General features: G+C 37.7%; 1 protein-coding gene across 1 annotated transcript; it reads left to right on the forward strand.

Moving 5' to 3' along the window:
- The first annotated feature begins 1,805 nt into the window (after positions 1-1,805).
- Positions 1,806-21,909, forward strand: PACRGL (parkin coregulated like). Its single transcript, XM_080830591.1, has 9 exons — positions 1,806-1,956; positions 5,763-5,830; positions 5,954-6,108; positions 9,163-9,230; positions 11,284-11,374; positions 13,981-14,115; positions 14,572-14,679; positions 18,430-18,510; positions 21,112-21,909. Exons 2-9 carry the CDS (start codon positions 5,779-5,781, stop codon positions 21,166-21,168), a joined length of 747 nt encoding a protein of 248 aa, XP_080686717.1. The 5' UTR covers positions 1,806-1,956; positions 5,763-5,778; the 3' UTR covers positions 21,169-21,909.
- Positions 21,910-22,036: the final 127 nt, after the last annotated feature.

Here is a 22,036-nt window from a genome sequence, read left to right on the forward strand (position 1 = left end):
CCTCTCCACACTAGATGGGCATACTCAACTGTCGTCTGGTCACATTCACCTGGATGTCTCACAGGCTTCTCAAATTAGTTTGTCCAGGAAAGTAGTCACCTTTTACGGCATGATATCCAGACAAAGTCACAATGTCAATAAACCTGTTTCTTTATTTTCTAAAATGAAGATAAAAAATTTATAAGAGGCTGATTTAATCATAATTAGGAGAAGCTCAAACAAATAATTGTGGTTTTTTAAAAAATCTGAAAAATCCATGAAAAATTCAGGGTCTCATACTAGCACCAAGGCATAGTTTGAGATGTCTACAACACAGTGTACTCTATGTAAACTAATGACTGGGTTTCACCTCAACAATTACAGTGGCGAATAGTTACCAAGCTCTTCCTGTGTGCTAGGAGCTTTACTTGTGCTCTTGTCTTACATGAACCTTATGATGAGGAAATTAAGTCTTAGAGGGGTTAAATGACTTGTATAAGGTCTCGTAGCTCATAAGCGTTGGAGTTGGGTTTCCAACCTAAGTGGCCTAACTTCAGACCATGTGCAAATTCACTTCTCTGCAGTACTGAAAGCAAATTATTCTCACAGACAGAGGGACTAGAAGGCCGTGAGCTAGGTGTTGCTAAGTCTATCAGTGGAGATGCTAGCGGGGAGGAAGAAGGCAAGGAGATATAATAAGGCATGGAGAATCTGGGGAAGAGAGCTCGTAAGGTGAAAATGGTTAACAAATAGGATCTTTTTTTCTTTTTTTAAAATGCTATTTAAGTATGCATTGTGCTAATTGGGTGTAGAAAAGTGATAGAAAGTTTCTGTCACGTGGGGAAGATAGGTAAACTCATTATGAACTTTAACATTTTAGACTTGTGTGGAAATTTCGCAGAACATTCAGGGAATTATATATACAAAGACTTCATTCGTTCGTTTCATTTATTCAAACAGTATTTCCTGAGTCCCTGCTACGTTGTGCTAGAAGGTGGAGAAACCAAGGGAAAAGTCACAGTCATTGCCATGAAGAAACTCAGCCTGTCGAAGAAGCTTCCACAGCAGTAACTCAGGAAGCAAGAAGGGAGCTACAAGGACAGGGAGGAATTACACTGCCAGGACTGCTCAGATAGTGGCAATTGTATAGTTAGCTATTACCTGAACAAAACGTTAAGGCTATGGGATGACAACAGGAGAAGACGCTAGAAAGGAACGCAGCGCGCAGATCTGAAGCTCTTGGGCTTTTTGCTATGACAACCCAAATTGCTTTTGTTGGAAAACACAAGAGGACATGCATTTTCTTGCAGCATCAGTTTTATTAAAATGATCTTAAGTCAAAAAGGACACGCACTTTATTAAAATATGGATGTATTGTGTAGGTGAGCATGATGGCATGTGAATTAGAAAGTTATGACAGGAAACGAAATTCCACAGCTGGGCAGGCAGATGGCTTTGGCTCCCACCCCCCAAAACCGTGGGGCTGGATTTCCAGGCCGCGAGGTCTCAGGTTCTAGGGCAGGTGGAGAAAACAGTATTTTAAGTGTGTGAGAGAATTGTTTAAAGAGTTAGGTACACGGACTGGGAAGAAATCGTGGCGCTAGGAACTCGGAGTCTGTGCTCTCCTCTGCTCCCCGGACTTCTCATCAGTTCCTAAAGACCTTCCACTAGGTGCCCCTTTGTCACCACACAACGCCTGGCTAGCTGGAAGCTACCCTTTTCAACTCCCGGCCCTCGTTGCCAGGGCAACCCTCTTCAGCCCCGCGCCTTTGCAGTCTCCCAGCCAGAGGCTTCGAGGACGCGGCATGCGTCTGACGTCACTACGTGGCGCCGCCAGATCCGGGGACCGCGCGAAGCCTCATTTTCCCCGAATCCCGGCCGCAGGTGATCGGAGTGGGGAAGTTGGCAGAGGGCGCCGAGCAAAAGTCCCACCCGGCGTGGGGGCTGGTGTGCGGGTCTCCGCGGGAGAGAGGCGCGGTAGGAACAGGTTGTGGGTGCCCCGGGCCAGGGCTGCGGGAATTCCTCGGTGCCGCCCGCGCTGTGACGGCCCTGCGGGCTTTCTCCCTGGCTTGTTGCTAAGGCCGCCGGACTCCGTTGCCAAGGACCTTGGAGCTGCTGAGCCTCGAGAGCGCACCCATCCTTTCCAGAGGTCTGGCTTTGGCGGAGAGTAGCCCTCGTTGGCCTTAATGGAAAACCGGCCGTCTACCACCACCCCCTCCCCCTATTCCTTAAAAACAAAACAAAACAGCCCCCTTTTTGTTGTTGTCCCCCCCCCCCCCCCATACACGTCGCTTATTTTTTAACTTTGACAGCAGCCTGGCCTTGAACTATTCTTAAATATTTGGAAATGTATGGTGTTGGAGGGGACGAGGGTAGGAAAATGGAAAGCAGATTTTAAGACTCAGTGCTGTCCCCTTGGATTTACTTTATGGTAAAAAGCAATTGAAATGGGTGGATACTGGGTTCTGTCGCTGCACTTCAGAATTTGAAGGAGCTCTAGAGATGGAGCATGGCTTCTTTAGTGGGGTGCCTATTACACTTTGGGAACTTTCTAAACAACGGATGAGAAATTAGGAAGAAACGTGGCTTCTGCCCCCTGATAATTTAGCAAGCCGTGTAGTGTAGTGGACTCAGAGCATGGTGCAGGAAGAAAATGCATATGGGGAAGGAAATAGGGTATGTGACCTATCAAAAACAATGAAACGAAAGTATGCTTTCCTGTCATTGACACAGATATCCGCAGCCCCTTTCAGATGAGCAGAAGGCTGCAGTCCCTAAGGAAACTAAGGGAAAGTAAGAGTTCCACTGTGGATCCTGCGTGGTCTGCTTGCTCTCTGATATTATGACATCGTTTAGATGTTTGGGTCAGGTGGATTCTAGTGCCTATTTAGAATGTTTATATTGTTTTGTAAAAGAATGAGCAGTGACTGATAATATTTGTAGCACAAAATAGTTCTTACCTTTTCACTTCCTCTCACCATTATTACCTCTTTACACCACCCTCCATGTGTTAATGGAAAAGCACTCAAGAGAGTTAAGTGTAAGATAAATTAAGCAGTTTTCTTCTACAGACAACTCATGTACCAGTCTTGTGGTACAAGTGGTATGCTCCCAGATGGATATATTTTTTTAAATACTTTGTTTATTTTAGAGTGAGAATGTGAGGGGTGGGGGCATAGAATCTCTATCAGACTCTCTGTTGAGCACGGAGCCAGTCTTGGGGGCTCAATCTCAGGACCTGGAGCAGAAATCAAGAGTTGGACGCTTAACTGAGCGACCTAGGCACCCCTGCCAGATGGATATTATTATTTTTTTATTAAATTTTTTATTTATTTTCAGCGTAACAGTATTCATTGTTTTTTCACCACACCCAGAGATGGATATTATTTTTAATATATTAATATTTTGAGAATACTTAATTTGTAAGGTAAAGGGTGATACTTCTAACAATAAGTGAAAAATATTTGTTTTTTGGAAAGAAGCTCTCTAATACAGAGTTTTTGAAAGTAGATATAGAAGTGTTTGCATTGAGTATGTGTGTTTTGATGTTGTTGCTGGAAGTTATGTAAGTGTATTACACGTAAAAACTGTCCTGTATGCATAAAACCTTTGGAAGCTCAGTTTTCTGGCATGTTTTATAAAAAAAAAAAAAAGTTTTTTAAATGAAGAGTTTCCACGGCTTTTTGAGCTCATTCAAAATATAATGCAGCATCTTCCTACTAGTACCTTTCAGGAACATCTTTTTCACATAAAGGAAGGTAGATGTTTCTTGTTCCAACAAAAACTTTTGTAGGTTTGGTAGGTAGTGTTGGAAAATATACACCATGATTTGATGAGGCCAGCTCTGCTTTTCTTATATTTCTGGGTATGAGCTTTGTGCTTCTTTTCAGCTATGACAGTTATTAAAATTTATGATCAAAAGGAATATTAATTTATTAGTCTTCACCAACATTAAAAGTAATTACTTTAATTACCCCCAATTACAGAGTCGAAGAAGCAGAGACAGAGATTTATTTATTCCTAGATCATTCTATTCCTATCAGGACCTTCTCAAAACAGAAACTTGATACAATAGTAGATTCTCTCTGAATATTCATTGAAGTGCAGTGTTAGGTCAACATATTTAAAGCCTGCCTTACCTTATCTTAAAGTAGTATCTGAAAAATTCAATGAGGCTTTGATTACCATAATTGTGAAAAATGCCTTGGGAATGAATGTGAAGTATGATATTGGGAGGTAAGTCATCTACTAGTAGTAGGATGAGAAAATTAGGTGACTATATTAAGTCAAGAAAATTGCAATTTAAAATTGTTCTGTGTATGAAACAATCCTACATTTAATTTATCCTTCCAAGGCACTTCGAAATAGTCACACATCACGTTTGAAATATTTTGGGACTGAATTATGTGGAGTTTCGTCCTTGTGAAGATTTCTAATTTGTCAAGTAGATGAAAATCATCTCATGAGGAATCACTTGAAAAAGCATCAGTGTTTATCCTGAAGAAGAGAAAACTAAGGAGTTGAGTCTGTGCCCAAATATTTGAAAAACTGTCATTTGGAAGTGGAGGAAGGCTTCACCTGTGTTACCTTAAGGAAGATCCTACAGTGTAGTTAATAACAAAAGCTTAAAGTGGGAAATGCTCTAGTGGAAGAATGACTGGAGTGCTATGCAAGTGAGGGAATGGATTAATCAAGTTGCAATAAGCAGGAAACAGTGTGGGAATCAGAGTGCCAAGAAACAGAGAAGATCAGGAAAGGCGGTGTACAGCTTGGGATTGGAGCTAGACCTAGAAATACCAGCAAGCAATTGGGTATATGAATTTGGGTGTGTGTGATGGAAAGTTCCTTGGTAGAGATGAAAATTTAGAAGTAATCTGATTAGGCAGGAAATTATCACTGCGAACTAGAGTCCTCCCGTTAGTAGAAAAGAGGAAAGTGGGGAAGAGGGAGCAATGAACCATCACTGGCTAGTTAAGCAACTGGTATATTACCTTATTTACTCCTCAGGAACAGCCTTTATAGGTTTGTATTATTCTCCCCTTTTAATAGGTCTGGAAATCAAGATTTAGGGAGATTAAATAATCTACTTAAATTCATAAACCTGGTAATTGGTAGAGATGAGGATACAGACCCCAATCTGAGCCAATAGCTCCTTCTATCTTATCACACCACATTGATCACATCTGTAGAGTTGAGTGTGGGAAGTGAAGGGAAAGAAGATCTTAAGTTTTTCATCATGAGGGACCAGATGAATTAGCAAGGGGTCCATAACTTCAGTGTGATGACCTTAGTTTTGGTTATGTTCAGTTTAAGGAGCTTGTAATGTACTGAGTAGGAGAGGTCATTTTGTCCCTTAAAAACAGGACTTGATACGCCGATGTTAGCGTTTGGAACTTTGGAAATACAGAGGCCAGTGAAGATAGAGATACTAGGGGATGTGCCAATCACTTTCTCCTTTCAGATATCTAGTCCATATTTTCTGAATATAGCCAGAAGTTTGCAGTTGAGTTTCTAAAAGCATATTTTGACAGTATGAATGGAAAAAAAAAGTTTATTCTTATATATCTTATTTTCTTACAGATTGTTTTCCGTTTGCTATTATTGATATTATTGACATTCATATAATTTCATATTTTCTCATTAGTCTTTCTGGTATTTTGTCCCATGCCATACCCTTTTTGTATCTCTTTTATTATATTTTCTACTCTGTTCTGTGTTGGTCTTACGTTCTCAGTGAACCCCTTATTCCCCAAATTCTGAAATCAAGTCTCATTTGACTGCAGGAATAAAAGGGAAGCAATGCAGAAATCAGAGTGCCATGGAGTTGTACAGTTGAGAAACAGAAAGGCAGGTACAGAACATTGCTTTTTAAATGAAACAGTTGAATTCTGTTAATAGACATTGTTATACAGATGGATAAGAGTGAGCTTTATCTCTTTCACCTCTTTTTTTGTTGATCTTCTGTTTTTTCCAGGTAGCTGTGATCAAAGGACATCATCAAACATACAAATAAAACATAGGACTACAGTTCAACAAAGCAACTCCTCATCTTCAACCAGTTCTCCAGAGACTGCAAGAAAAGTTCATCCTCGACCAAGTGATAAACTTAACCCTAAGACCATTAACCCGGTAGGTACAAAAGACATTCCTGACTCAGTAGATTTTTCAAAGTAATAGACATTTAGCAAACTGTTGAACCATTCTGAATGCTGTCCCAAGTTCCTTTTGTTTGTAATTTTTTTTTTTTTTTGCTTACATATAAGCTAGTGACAAAAGGCATACGGTAATCATGATGAAGAATGGAAATAATGATGTGAGTATGGAAGTGAGAAGGAGTAGAGAATAACCAGTTATGGTATATACTGTCATATTCATGGATGAGTGTACTAGAGTATAAAATAAATTGCACATCAGCTTTATTTTTATTTACTATAGTTCTGTTACTTCCTAACATCAATGAATGAACTTGTATTCAGTTGACATAGGATGAATTACCTGCTTCAAGTTGCATAAACATCTCCGACCATTTTGCTATGATCTATAAATTAGCTCCCCCAGAAATCCCAACTATAGTATTAGCCTCCTTTGCCTTCTGACAGCAGTTTAATCAGATTTAAGAAACATGAGATTTATGCACATGAAAGCGAATAATTATAAGCGTGTGGATCAGTGAATTATCCAAAAAGCGAACACACCTGTGCTACAGGACCAGGTGGTGTCTGCCCAGCCTTGCATAGGGTAAGATGATCATGGTTTCAGCCTTCAAAGGGGATTATGAGAGTGGCTGAGATACTGACTTAGATGGAAGGTAAAATACAGCAAGGATACAATGAACTGGCCAAGGGCAGAAGGAGATTGTCTGACTTTACAAATGAAAAGTAGTGTAAGCATATGTGTTTCCTTCTTTCTGTAATCTGCACAGTGTCAAGTTGAATTCCTGAAGAATGCCCTGCTCTCTTCTTGTTCTTGCTTCTTTTTCCTGTGTTTAGTTGAGAGAATTGATGGTGACACTTGAATCTTCTTCCTGTCTTTAAAGAAGAACTTCTTAAAGTAGTAATATAAGTAGCCCTAATTTTAAATCTTATTAAAAATGAAGGAAAATTTTGAGAAATAATGCTTTGACCTGAGAAGACAGTATATTATACAAGACAATGTCTAAGAGCTGTACAAGCTACCAATCCAAAGTAAGTCAGTTAGAAGTCAGGATAGAGTTCACCACTGGGGAAGAAGGTAGTTAGGGATTGGGAAGAGGCACTGAGGAGGTTTCTAGGGTGCTGGTAACATTCAGGTGTTCCACATCTGAGATGTTCCACATCTCCAGTGTTTTGGAGAATTCACTGGTCTGCATACCTGTAATTTATGCACTTAAATGTGTGTAAGTTTTGAGTATTTCACTTGAATCAAAAGTTTAAAAAATTCTTTTTAACTGAGTATAGTGGGGTGTGTTTAATAAGGTTGATTATTTTAGAGTTGAAATATGGTCTGTAGTGATATGGTTAAAAATTGAAGGGACAACAGTGTTTTTTTATGGTAATGGAATTTTGGTAAAATTAGGTAAAAATTAACAAAATGAAGCCATTGGTAAAAAAATTTTTTGATAATGTGGGACCTGGAAGATGAAACTATGATTATATCTAAAACGAGTTAAAAAGAAAAGGAAAGGAATTGCTTAGAATTTTACTCAGAAATTTTGTCTTGGTGGGTGTTTTGGAAATTTACATGACCTATAGGATCAAAAAGTAAGATCATTTGCTAATAGCCGCTAGAACTAAAAAAAGTATCTATAGCTCTAAGTTGTCTTAATTTTTCCCCCACTAGAAGAATATTTTTTCAGCTTTCCCTATCTAATATGATTACTTGAAAAAAAATTTTTTTTAAGATTTTATTTATTTATTTGACAGAGATCACAAGTAGGCAGAGAGGCAGGCGGGGGGGCGGGGAAGCAGGCTCCCCACTAAGCAGAGAGCCTGATGCGGGGCTCGATCCCAGGACCCCAGGACCATGACCTGAGCTGAAGCAGAGGCTTTAACCCACTAAGCCACCCAGGCGCCCCAAAAACAGTTTTTAAAACATATTTTTCTTAGTAGGAATTTTAGTTAGATGAGTGAAATATTAGAATTTCTTTGAATTATGCAGAATGTGGATTGAAGTTTATAAATGAATCTCTTAATATTATATGCTAATGAAATTTTCATCTGTGTATTTTAATTTCAAACATGTGCTTTTCCAGAGGAAAAAGAGTTAATTCTAAACTTGTGCCCTTAAATGTATTTTTTAATTACTGCATGTATTTTTAAATATTTTTTAGCTAGTTACATCTTTAAAATAGGTTAGTGAGTTTGTACTTTGTAATTTAGACAACTGTATTTCATTTGATTATGTTCAAGTACCATGTGATATTTACTTTTTGTGCCTAAATTATTTGTGTCTCTGATCAACTATGTTGAAATTATGTATGCTGTGATTATTCAGTTGTTGTGATCAATCGCTTCTTACATGGTCTTTGGGAATACAGACTTAATGTATTCTTTAGATAATACATAGACAAATGGAAAGTTGTGAAGTTCTGTATCTAAGCAGACACATCCAGGCATATGTTTGTGAGAGCCTTGTTCTACCTTCAGCTCTATCACCCCTGTCCATCAAAAGCCTTTCTCTTTTAGAGAAGCGTAAAATGAGTTTGGAGAAATTACACGTTCTCTGACTGTCCAGACATCCACATTTGCCTGGAGGACAAGTAGGAGATGTGTTGGAGGCTGAAAACAAATCTACTTTCTCTATACTTACCTCTCCTTCTCCATGGACCCCTCACCTTGAAAGATCCCAGTGGCAGATAGTAGAAAAATGTATTACCTTTACTATATTTATTTGTGATGTTCATTCTTAATAGTATTTATCTGTATTATATTTATTATACATGTAATTCCAGCTTCCTTCAAGCCTTCCGAAACAAGTTAGGGGTATAAACAAAGTAAAGAACGCGTGGCTGGCGTTGTACTGAGGAGTTGATAATTTTCCTCAGTTTTGTTGCTGAGCAGATTGATGCACTTGGTACCAGTGTCATGGGTTGAAAGTCAGGATGTCCATTCGCCCCTGACCTCAATAGGATTAAAGCTGATTAGGTATCATCACAAAGTGGAGGTGATAGTATATTTATCATATTCTTTTCATTTTTTATTTCAGTTTGGTGAACAATCACGAGCTCCTTCTGCATTTGCAGCCATTTACTCTAAGGGAGGGATTCCTTGCAGGTAAAATCAATACAGGTTATAACTGACCATATTATTCAAAATAATTGAGTAAAATCGATAACAGTGTTTAGTTTAAATGTATTGAAATCTTTATTTACTAGGGTGGTTGAAATAAAGGTACTTTATTCAGGCTTTGGCTGTTCAACTGGTATAGATTGTGGGATATTGTTGAAGAAGATCATTTTATTTTTTTTATTTATTTTTTTAAAGATTTTTTTTATTTTGTTTATTTGACAGACAGATCACAAGTAGGCAGAGAGGCAGGCAGAGAGAGAAGGGAGGAAGCAGGCTCCCTGCTGAGCAGCAGAGCCCGATGCGGGGCTCGATCCCAGGACGCTAGGATCATGACCTGAGCCGAAGGCAGCGGCTTTAACCCACTGAGCCACCCAGGCGCCCCGAAGAAGATCATTTTAATTCCAAAATAGAATTATCAATAGATCTATAATTTAAGAAATTGAATGAACCAGTTTCTGAAACAATATAAGCCTTCATAGGCTTGGGCAAGTTGCAAATAAATAGTCCTATTTTGTTTGTAAACTGAAAATTGACAATTTAACAAAACTGTTTCATTATTTTTTGAAATGATATTTCAAAAATTTTTAAAAAATTATTGAAATTATATTTTTTAATGAGTACATACAGGCATTTTTTCTCACTTTCGATACAATTCTTGCTACCTTTCGGGATAGACATCAGAACTGTTTTAAAGAAAACAATATAATTACTAATAGAGTGATACCATTTTAAGATTCCACTACCAAGAAACATTTATTTCTTCTAAGTATATCCAGTTTTAGCCTGTTCTAGATGATGGAAAATGTTATTTTCATTGTAAAAAGAGTAATCAACATTCTTTCTGTAGTCTAAAGTTCAAGAAATACAGTTTTTAGTGGTATCTTCAGATTTGGACGCATAAGCTCACATTCTTCATTTTATTGTTAGTATTTTTTTATTTACATTCTGAGTTGAGACTGTATTTTAAGGTTCTTATACCTCCCTTTCCCACTCCATGCAATTATGGTTGATAAAATAGTAAAAATGTTACCAAGGTCTCTTGATATGAAGAAAATAATGCTAAAGAAGGTGTCAAGAAGTTGAGAACAACAAAAGGGAAACATTTGAGGGTGATGTGTAAGTTCACTGTCATAATTATGATAGCTCATTGATGTATTCACACATCAAAACATATAAAATTTTATACTTTATAACCATGTGCAGTTTTTTGAATGTTGGTTTTTTTTTTTTTTAAAGATTTTATTTATTTGAGAGAGAAAGTGAGCACAACTTGGGGAAGCAGAGGCAGAGGGATAAGCAGCCTCCTCATTAAGCAAGCAGGGAGCCTAACAAGGGGCTTGATCCTAGGACCCCAAGATCATGACTGAGCCAGAGGCAGGCACTTAACCAACTGAGCCACAGAGGCGCCCCTGTTGAATGTTGGTTTTGTCTCAGTAAAGGTTGTTTAAAACAAAACAAAACAAAACAAAGCAAAACAAAACAAAACAGCAGTGACTAATTGAAGGGGCTACCACTTTGTAACCTGGTGTGGGCTACTTAACCTCCTGCCCTCAGTTTTCTTCTATTTAGCAGGGCTAAAATCTGCCCTGTCTACAGATCATTAGGATTAAGTGATCCATATCTGAAAAATACTGTTCCATATAAAACAAGTTACTGTTTCTCATTATCACCTTTCTTTGTTTGCACATCTGTAGGTTATCTGTTTTGTTATAATTATGACTGAAACATGTCAAGTGTAGCATTTGTATTAAGACTCACAGACAGCAGCATGCTTGAGTTCTGAAACTGTAGTCTTAACAAATGTGGAGTTTAGTTTTGCCATCAAACAATTTTACCAGAAGAATAGGAGTTTGTGGGATTATAGACATTGTTGCATAAGATGTCTTTGTAATATCATTTCAAGCTATGGTATTCCTGCATGTTACAGAATAGTTCTAATATGGTTATGTTATAGAAAGGGTATGAATATGTTATATAATTACTGTTTAGGATATAATTACGTTGCCCCTGTTATGTTCACTGATGTTTGTTATTTTAGATTGGTCCATGGTTCAGTGAAACACAGATTACAGTGGGAATGTCCTCCTGAAAATCTTCCATTTGATCCTCTTCTTATTACTTTAGCTGAGGTAAGTGTATATTCCATTTCTCCTGAATGTTTATGGAAAAAAAAACTTTAAAAATCATATTAAGTATCATTTTGTAATGCATCAGTAAATCTTATTCTTTGCTCTGGAAACAAGAGTCAAGCGATAGTCATTAAAATACCACACTCCCTTAGGAATTAATTATGATCAATATATGTTTATTAGAAACTGATTAATCAGGTTTATAAACAACTTAATCTACACAGGATTTTGTAGATAAGTGGATGAAGTATTCATACTTAATTCCAAAAATAAAAGTACTTAAAGTCATAGGGAATTAGTCACTTCAGTAGAACATCAACAGTTTAACCTAAACTGCATCAGATAACGAGTGATCTATTTCTACACAACCAGTCATGTTTAATGTGAGCATATGTTTCATAGGGAACTGATTTTAACTACTTAAACGTCCTTTTGGAGAAGTCTCTGGGCTTTTGTCTACCTGTACATTTTTTTTTTTAAAGATTTTATTTATTTATTTGACAGAGATCTGTAGGCAGAGAGGCAAGCAGAGAGAGGAGGGGGAAAGCAGGCTCCCTGCTGAGCAGAGAGCCCGATGCGGGACTCGATCCCAGGACCCTGGGATCATGACCTGAGCCGAAGGCAGAGGCTTTAACCCACTGAGCCACCCAGGCGCCCCTCTACCTGTACATTTTAAGTAGAATATCACGAAGATCATTTTTTAATAGAGGATTTTAGGAAAACTTCTGATCAATTCCTTTATATTATTTAACATTTTATATCAGGAAAAAGTTGGCAGAGTATAAGCTTGAGGTGAATTAATGATCTCTTCTGTAAAATTTATTCCTTTTGTTAGAGTCACAAGTTGAGAAATGAATTAACCTGTTGTCTTGTATTTAAGTTGTAGATACTGGTCTGTTTTAAGAGTTAAGGATCACTTTTGTTGTCTTTGTTTTTTTAAATTTATTGCAAAATTATTTTGGTATGATAGTGGTATATTTTTGTGGGTAGCCTATTTTGAAATTAAGTTTTGATCAAAGTCTTTTAAACTTGGTATTAAAAATTTTAAATGTGAGGTGCCTGGGTGGCGCAGTGGGTTAAAGCCTTTGCCTTCGGCTCAGGTCATGATCCCAGGGTTCTGGGATCCAGCCCCGCATCAGGCTCTCTGCTCGGCGGGGAGCCTGCTTCCCCCTCTCTCTCTGCCTGTTTCTCTGCCTACTTGTGATCTCTGTCTGTCAAATAAATAAATAAAATCTTTTTAAAAATTAAAAAAAATAAAAACTTAAAATGTATCAGTGTTTCATTTGTTCTTTTAAGAATTTTAAACTTTTTGTATATGGTAACAAACCGTTCTTTAGATGAATCTGTACTATAGTAACACCTTTGAAAATGTGCTCCAGCTAATCATAACCGGAAGGGAGTACTTTAATTTGGGGAGTCCCTACAGGGAGTCTGTGTTTAGTGGAGATCACATAAAGTCAGTCCTTTAAATACTTATTTTCCAAACACCATTGCCTTTATTTCTGTGTTGGGTAGATTGTTAGCCTTCCCCTCTACTCATTTTAATAATGGGGAAGTGCTGACAGGACCACCACTATGGAAATCCACTTCACCTCTTGACCTGATTCCTCATCGCTAAAATGAATGGGATCGGGGCACTCTTAAGATGCTAGAACCTGTGGTGCAAAGTGGTGCTGGTGTGCTTGGCTGCACAGCTTTCAAAAGCATCCAGGAAAGGAAATGTTTGATCACTGTTTGGAAGCAGATAGTTTGGTCTAGAGGGCAAATTGGTTGAAAATTACTATTTTTAGGCATGACTTTGCAGCTAGTTATATTTATTCACAGACAATAAGAAGTCCAACTGAGGGAGTATTGCTATTGCTTTTTTTGTTTGATGTTTTTACAGAAAGCCAGATGGCCCTTCTATCTTGACTCAGAGTGATGGGTTAAATCATAAAAGAGTACTATCTAGTAGTTGCTGATACATTTAGGGTGAAAGAAATTATACAGGTTTTTTTCATATTTTTATTTCACATCCTAAAGTAAAAAATGATATTTATAATCTTATATTGGTTTTTGAACCTAGGAAATGATGTTTTAAAAATACCTTAATGTAAAATAATTAAATATGAAGGAAACAATATTTTAGAAACTCATTAAACAAGTCATAAAGTCACTGTAAAGGTAGGAGGTCCAATAATTATGTCCCTAAATTGGTGGTTATAAACCAGCATTTTAGATTGAGTTGCTGTGCTTTCAGGCAGTATTTGGGAGTATATACAAAATGTTTTTTAGTATCTTAGTGATAGTGTCTTTTTCTTTTTTTCTTTTATTTATTTACCTTTCCTTCCCTCCTTCCTTTCTCTTTCTTATTTCCTTTATTTTTCCTTTGCTTTTCCTTCCCTTTTTCCTGTTCCTTTGATTTTGAAAACATTTTCCTTCCTTGCTGTGGGTAGAAATTCTTCCTGTCTCATGTATGTCCTTTGTTCCACAATTTCTGAGTTTAATTGAAATTGTAATTATTGAAATTATAAATCATGATGAGGAAAACCATAATAAAACTTTATTTTTATTAGACTAGTGAGGATTCAGTTTTGTGTCTTGTTTCTGTGTTTTGTCTTTGACAGGGTTTGAGGGAGACTAAACATCCGTACACCTTTGTGTCAAAGGAGGGCTTTAGAGAATTGCTGTTGGTCCATGGAGCTCCTGAGAAAGCTGTACCTTTGCTTCCAAGACTGATTCCTGTACTGAAGGCAGCTCTGGTATCTTCTATTCCTTTGGACTTTCTGTGGTACATTTAGACTACTTTATGTCTTTTTTCTTTTAAATTATATGCATATTGGTCCTTTACCTATGATTTTGGTGCATGTGCAAAATTAGGCCACACTTATTCAGGGACAAATGATTACTTATTTGAAGATGCCTTTAGAGGGTATATGAAAGATAGAAGGGTACATTTGGAGTAATTAGAGAAAGTAATAAACCTCACTTCTGTCTTGCTGCATGCTGCGATATGGTTCAGTTAGTGTTTCAGTCAAGCTGGAAATTTATTTATTTATTTTTGTTTCTAGATGGTACGGCATTATAGATTGGTTCTGGGTTTAGTTGCTTATCTTTTGCTTTTGAATGTTCAATCTTACTTTTTTCTGGTTTGACCTTTCTTTTTCTCTAACTTTCCTTTTCTCCTCTTTCCTCTCCTGTCCCAACTAACCCCACAGGTCCACATGGATGATGAAGTGTTTGCAAGAGGACTGAATGCTCTCATGCAGCTGAGTGTAGTCGTTGGTCCTTCTCTAAATGACCATCTGAAACATCTGCTTACAAGTGTAAGTATTGAAAAGATGAGAGAGTGGTTGTGAATGGTGTATCATGCCCTGTCTATATCTTGTAATGATTCAGTGGCTTCAGATTAATCATTAACTGATTCAGAAATCTTAAAAAAAAATCCATCATTCTTTAAAAAAATATAGATCAGACCTAGTAGTTCATAAAATATTTTACAAATGTACAGTATTCTCTTTAATTTTTTTTAATGGAAAGCACTTACGTGAGCAGAACTTAGGATTTTAAGAACAAGCAAGCAAAAGTTGAATGGACAAAAATTAATGGACAGTACAATGATATTATGCCCATGTTGATTAGCCATGAATTATAAGGACACCTCCTGTAGGGGTACATACCTGTGATTGTGCATTGCCACAACCATGTTTTTCATCTTCGTTTTTCCCTGTAAGTTTTTTAGTGAGTCTGTAAATAGTATTCAGGATGAGACTTTTTTTCCTCTTAAGTGTAGTTTAATCCTGAGGACAAGTACACACTTGGATACTGTACAGTTCAGCAAGTCCCCAAGACAATGCTTAGGTTGCTAAGAAGGACTCATGAGACTCAGAAAAGCTGTTATTTAGTCTTTCAGTTTATTACAGTGAAGGAATACGAGTTAAAATCAGTGAAGGAAGGAGGTGCATAGAGCAGAGCCCAGGAGGGACCAAGTGTGGAGCATCCACTTGTCCTTCCTCCCAACAGAGTTGTGTGGACAGTGCTGGCTTTTTGCAGTAAGGATATGTGGCAACACACAGGAGTATTGCCATCCTGAGAAACTTACCTCAGTGTGGCGTCCAGGCATGCATGTTCATGTTAGGAGCCTACCGTGCCAGCATGACTGGCTGTTTGCATGGCTGACCTTAGTCTCCAGCCTCTCCAGAAGTTGAGCTGATTTCCTGTGGCCCAAGGTCCCCCGGGAAACAAAGATACTCTTATCTGGCAGGTCATACCAAGGGCTTAGGGTTTCCATCTAGGAGCCAGGGACAAGAGCCAGTCCTTTCTTTAGGCAGAGTTAATCCTTTACTGCACACACTGATAAACCGTTAAAAGTCCTTGCTGGAATAACCCACAGCCAGCATTTCTGTATTCATCTTTGTCTAGTTCAGAGTTGAGGCATGTATTTTGATCATAGTTCCACTGTTTTTTTCCTGGACCCATTTATCTGAGAGAGCCTAGAACTGTATGTTTAACTTCTTACTCTACAGAGACTAATACACTCCAGGAACATTTAGCCAAGCCTGTAGAAAGTAGGGATGATAGTGAATCTATCAGGACTGCTGTGCTGAGGCTAGGAATGGTGGGAGATGAATTCCCACCAGCACCAGGTGCTTAATAGGGAGAAGACACAGTGGGAATGGACTGTGAAACTTTAATATGTGGGAAGCCTTGGAAACGAAGGAAGAAAATCCTGGCACGTTTTTGCTTATAATGTTTAGATCAACAGGTTGTCCCTAAATAAACACAGGAATTTCACCCTAACAAATAAAATGGCTCATTTTAGATTGATTGCTCTAGTCAGACAAGCAATATTTTAACAAATCTGTTGCTCTCTGGCCTCCCATTTTGTGCCAATTATTATGCTATAGGCACTTAGACTATAATGCTGAACAAAAAACGATATGCCCTCTGCCCTTGTGGAGATTGGTTTCTGGTTTTTTTGGGGAAATAAGTAGCAAGGACATCCACTGAGAAAGTTGGAATGAGGTGAAGGGAATGTGATATACAAGAAAAGGAATCACACTGGATCCTTTCCTGCACTCGAAGTTGAGCAAGACCCAGAACCTCCACTTCCTAAATATTCCTAAATAGCCTCCCAGTCCCACCCATCAGGGCAGAAAGAAAAAGGCCAGATTAACAACTGAACTATGTAAGTTTCTTTATTTGTTTTAATTTTTCTGGGGCAGTAGCATTAATGTTTGGTCATTCACATTCCTCCCCAGAACCCTGCTTTTTCTTATACTGGACTGACTTAAAGGGGCCTTTCACCTTCTGGAGTGTCAGCACTCTGGGAAGGTCTGGATAACACGGGCATTCACATGCCTGTGGTATTCCATAGAGGAGAGAACCTCCGAAATAGGCCAGGTGGGTTTAAATCTTGGTCTGTTAGCGCACACCACCAAGAGACAGGCACCCCTGACAATCCATTGAGGTGCTTTGGTGCTCCTTTCTTACCTCACTTAACCCCTGTTAGCCAGAAAGACTCCATATTGATTTACATATATTTTTGTTTATAGACCTCTGCATTAGATGTTATTTGAAGGGTTTCCTTGACTAGAAAAAGAATTTCAAAACCAGTTACTGAGCCCATATACAACTCATTTTATTCATAGGCAGAATAAGTCACATTCTTTCTTAGCTTCAGTTCAGACCTCCAGTGACCCTGGGGGAAAGAGGAAATAAATCTTGATAAAAATGCAGAACCAAGGACTTTGCCCAGAGATTCTGGTTAAGTAAGTATGGTGTAGGACCCTAGAATCTATACTTTTTGAGTAAGGATATCAGATGATTCTGGAGGTAGTGCTTCATGGATCTGCCCATAAGCCATTGCTCCTGGGTAGTGGGGTCTGCAGAAAGCAAACCAAAGATCTGATTTTGCAAGGGGCACTTTTTCTTTTTCTTTTTCTTTTCTTTTTTTTTTTTTAAATCCATGCTGGGCATGGAGCCCAGTGAGGGGCTTGAACTTGTGACCCTGAGATCAAGACCTGAGCTGAGATCAAGAGTTGGAAGCCCAATTGACCGAGCCCCCGAGGTACCCCAAGAGGCACTTTTTCTTGTCCATCCCTAGGGCTATCTGTCCTCTCATTTAGAGTTGCTTTTCTTACATTTTTATCTTTTGGGGAATACTCTGACCCTTCCTCATCTTCATTGACCTGACTGAAGAAGGGCTTCTAACTCAGTGCTCAGTGATGGGAAGCAGTCTTGGGTTTCTTCCATCCATGTGAAGAGGAACAACCAGAAACCAAATCTAGGAAAGGCCCTTATAAGTATTTGATCACTGACTAATTCTTGCATGGGCTTCATTTGTATTCCCAGAAAATGGAGGCATGATCAATTCCTGCTCTAGGCTGAAATGTTTAGGTCTTTGGGTGAGTAGAGTAATTCAGACATTTGGTGGGAGCACACTATTATAGGTTGTGCCTGATGATCTGAATTGCTGTTTCTTCCTCTTTCTTCTTATGATTCTATCCTCCCTCACCTTGTGCTCTCCCTTTTCAAACTTCCACCTTTCTACCTGAAGCCCATTCAAACCATGCCTAGGGACAGGTGGTCTTGTGGTTTGTAGTCTGAATGTCCTAACTATAACTGTTGAGAGAGCCATTCATGTGAATGCTCTCTCCTTTTTGTCTCTTCCCTTTCTTACACTGTAGGAAACATGTGTTTTAAGAGGTTTAGCTTTCCATCATGGTCCTCCAAATGCTCTTGCAAAATACAAAATGGAAAAGTATGCAGTTTCATAGAAAACTTACTCTGGATACCATACTGTAGCAGATTTTATAGGATTCGCATGATTTGAAATAATGTGAATTCTCTTTTAATAAATGTAATGGGTCTATTATGTATAAATTTCAATGAGATATTTTCTGAAAGAAGCCTTGGAGTCTAAAACAAATGAAATGGTGTTTGGGTACTTCTATACAGTAAGGTCTCAGTGGTTTTATTTCTAGTTAGCATACTCTTTAGTGAAGTTTATTTAAGCCTGTGGTGAATATTGTTGATTTTCAAATCATTTCATTCTCCCAATCTTACTTTAAAAGCTTTCCAAGAGACTGAGGGATAAGAAATTCAAAGAGCCAATCACCAGTGCATTACAGAAGCTAGAACAGCATGGTGGAAATGTAAGTAAAACATTGTTCTTTAAGTCATATATATATATATATATATATATATATATATATTTTTACTTTTACACTACAAAATTGGCTATATATAATGTATTATTTCAGCCATAAGTAATCATGTGGAGTTCATAGTATTTTCATATGAGAGCTCAGAGTTTCTGTCTTGCGTGGATCATAGTTTTTGAACATTGGGACCCAAACCAGACTGTGTAAATGCTGGGCCTGTACACTTTGTCTGTGCTTATATGGCACTCCATGTGGTGCAGATTTGCAGGTTTTTTTTCTTTATTTTGGATGTTTTTGCTTAGACCATACGAAAGTTCAGAGAAGAAACAGATTAATACAGAGAGCTCATTGAAGAATGTACTTCTTTTTCTTTCATTTGCCATCTTTTCTGTCTAAAAAATTGACAATTTTCCCATCTCGAGGATTGAAATGCGATCCCCAAATGGCTGCAATACCATGTCTGGAAGTGCACATGTTCTGGAACATGCGTGTGCACACACATACACATGCAAGAATGACTCCTGAGTATTCTGACTTGCAGGAATGTGCAAGAATGGGAGGGAGGGAATCTCATTATTTTCTGTGTGGTGTCAAATAAGTAGGTTAATTGAATTTTCATCTTTTAAAGAAGTGTTCACATAATGTACTCTTGGAAGTACTTCTGTAAAGCAGTGATCCTACCTTGTTTTGGAGATTACATTTAATCAGATCTGAATGATAACGTTGCATGTGATTATTTTAGCATTGTAGAACTTAGTTTCATTGGAGGTACTTTCTAAGGGAATTATAAAGAAAATTTGTGTGACCATATACAGTTTTAAAATAGCAGAAGTGTTAGATTAAGCTTTGTCTAAATTACCTAATTTGACCAATTCCAGTGACTTAAAATTGGTTATATTCTTCTCATGAGAAATGCTTAGAAAAAAGTTTAGGAGGAGGAAGTAAGTCCCTATATTTCTTTGTTGTGTGTGGAGGATTAGCATTCAGACACCTTGTTGAGATGTACAAAACCATCTCCTAGCCAATCCAGTGTCTCTCAGCAAAAAGGAAATTCTTTTTGCTTGCCAATGCACTTCTGAGAATTGGAAAGCAAAATAATTTGTCATTTCCTCCCCTGTGAAATGCAAATAAACAGATGCTAAATATTGATGGCACAGCTTTCAATCTGAAACTCTCCCTAGGTGTTTTTCACACATTCTGTGGAATGGGGCAAGAGGAAAGGGACTGGCCCAGCCTGTTAGATTTCAAGGGTGAATGCAGAGGAGGGAATAGTTTTCAAGTAAATAAACTTGAAAGGGGAATACAGAGGGATGTAGATGACCAGCCCAGGGTCACAGAGGTAGCTAACAAGGAGTTCCTGTTACTGCCACTTATTCTCATTAGTTTGAAATCCTGCTAATACAGAATTTTAAAAAATGATGAAGTTAAGTATTGTGTATTCCTTTAGACTTTTTCTCGTTTGTCTAAAGTTTTACATGATATTTTAATTAATTATTATATTTGATCAGAGATTTTTCTGTTGGGATACCATTAATATAATAATTGTTCACACTTTCTGGTGGCCTAATGACCATCATGCTTGCTTTTGGTACTTTATAATCCTTCATGAAATTAGTAAATGCCGCTCTTTCCCTCCTAAAACCTTAAAATGTCTATATATCTTTCTTTTTCTTTAAATAGTAGAGATGAGTCTTTAAAAGAGTCTTCTCAGTATTGCAGTTTCTCATTTCTTGGGGCTTGTGTGTCCCCCAGTGATGGAAACACTCAACTTCTGGGGAGACAGGAAAGTCCGCTCCAGGCACAGTCTCATTTTCTTAGAACTGATCAGTTTGCTACCTGCCTTAAGTAGCAGTCATTTCACTCTTACCTTGATTTAATTTTCATCCTAAATTATAGGCACCATACTTCTACACACCATAATCTTGATTGAGCATGTGGGAAGTTACTACATGTCAGGGACTCAATTGGGTATTATTTATTTATTTATTCATTTATTTATTTATTTACAGATTTTATTTCTTTATTTGAGAGAGAGAAAGAGAATGAGTGGTGGCGAGGGGCAGAGGGAGAGGGACAAGCAGGCTCTGCGCTGAGCAGGAAGCCCCATGATGGCTTGATCCCAGGACCCTGAGATCATGACTTGAGCTGAAGGCAGAGGCTTAACTGACTGTACCACCCAGGCAGGCCACCCTCAGTTGAGTACTTTTTGGACATTAAACTCACTGAATTCTCACTGCAGCTCTCAGGGGTAAATTTTGTTGTTATTACGCTTTAAAGATCTAGAAACTGAGGCTCAGAAATAATTAGCCCCAGATTTGACAGTGAAGTAACTGGCAGAAGCTGGATTCAAATACTGGTGGCATGGTTCCTAACTACTTCTTTAGTTAAATATTTTTTTTTTTAATGGTAAGAGACAACCTATATTTTACTCAACTGAGAAAAAAGTTCCACTTCTCATTCCATCATTCTGTTCCCATTCCATTTTGTTTGTTTTGAGTTTTGGATACTTTTTTAGGCATGCTCCTATAGATGGAATACGTATTAGGAGAACCCTGTGTGATACTAATGAAGCTATTTTTTTTCTGTTGACAGGGAAGCCTTATCATCATCAAATCTAAAATTCCAACATATTGCTCCATATGCTGTTGAAGAAGGGAGCCCACAAAAATATTGTTATTCCCTGGTAACAGGTGTTAAGTGCTGACCATAGGTACCTTCAGAACCTTTTCAGATTTACTTCCGTTTATTCTTCTGTCAATCACAGCCACCGTTCATTATTTACTACATTAAGATGAGTATACAGTTCCACTGAATCATAGTAAAAGTTATTCATCAACAACAAAAATAGAATGGTCAATGATGGAAAACTATTAAAAACAGTTCTATAATAGTACAATTTTGTGGGGTTGGTTTTTCATATTTTACAGGTTGGTATGAACAACCATTATTGGGTTTATAGTAGATGTGTTTGTATTTATTTTCTAGTGCCTTTTATTTATAATATCCCTTTCACAATCAGTTTGTAGCTGTGTACTTATTTTTAGATGTTTTGTCATTTCTTGGGTTTTATACTTACCAAGGCTATGGAAATTTAAAGTAGTGGACAAACATTTGTGAATTCACTGTTAATTATTGTCTGTAAATATGTATTTTATGGTGTAGGATACTTGGAAAAATTTCATACTGGAGTATTCTAGTTTAATACATTTTTTTAAATGTGTAAATTCTCTTGTAAGTATGTTATTTATTACACCTCTTTAAAACTATCTAAACTTTAGGAGTTGTTTATATTTAAGTAAATGTTATTTTTGTAACCCGTAGTCTGAAAATACTGGAGATACTCATTTCATGAAGATGTTCAGAAATTAAAATCTTAAAACTCTTAAATGTACACAGTGATTTTGTTGTGTTTGGTTAAGTTTAACAATTTAATTGAAAAGTCTTTTAAGACCTACTTTATAGGCATAGTTCTCAGTGATTGTAGGAGCTGACCCTGGATCATTCTACAAGAGAAAGG

The sequence above is a fragment of the Martes martes genome (genome assembly GCF_963455335.1).
Source record: "Martes martes genome assembly, chromosome: 2".
NCBI classification, from domain to species: domain Eukaryota; kingdom Metazoa; phylum Chordata; class Mammalia; order Carnivora; family Mustelidae; genus Martes; species Martes martes.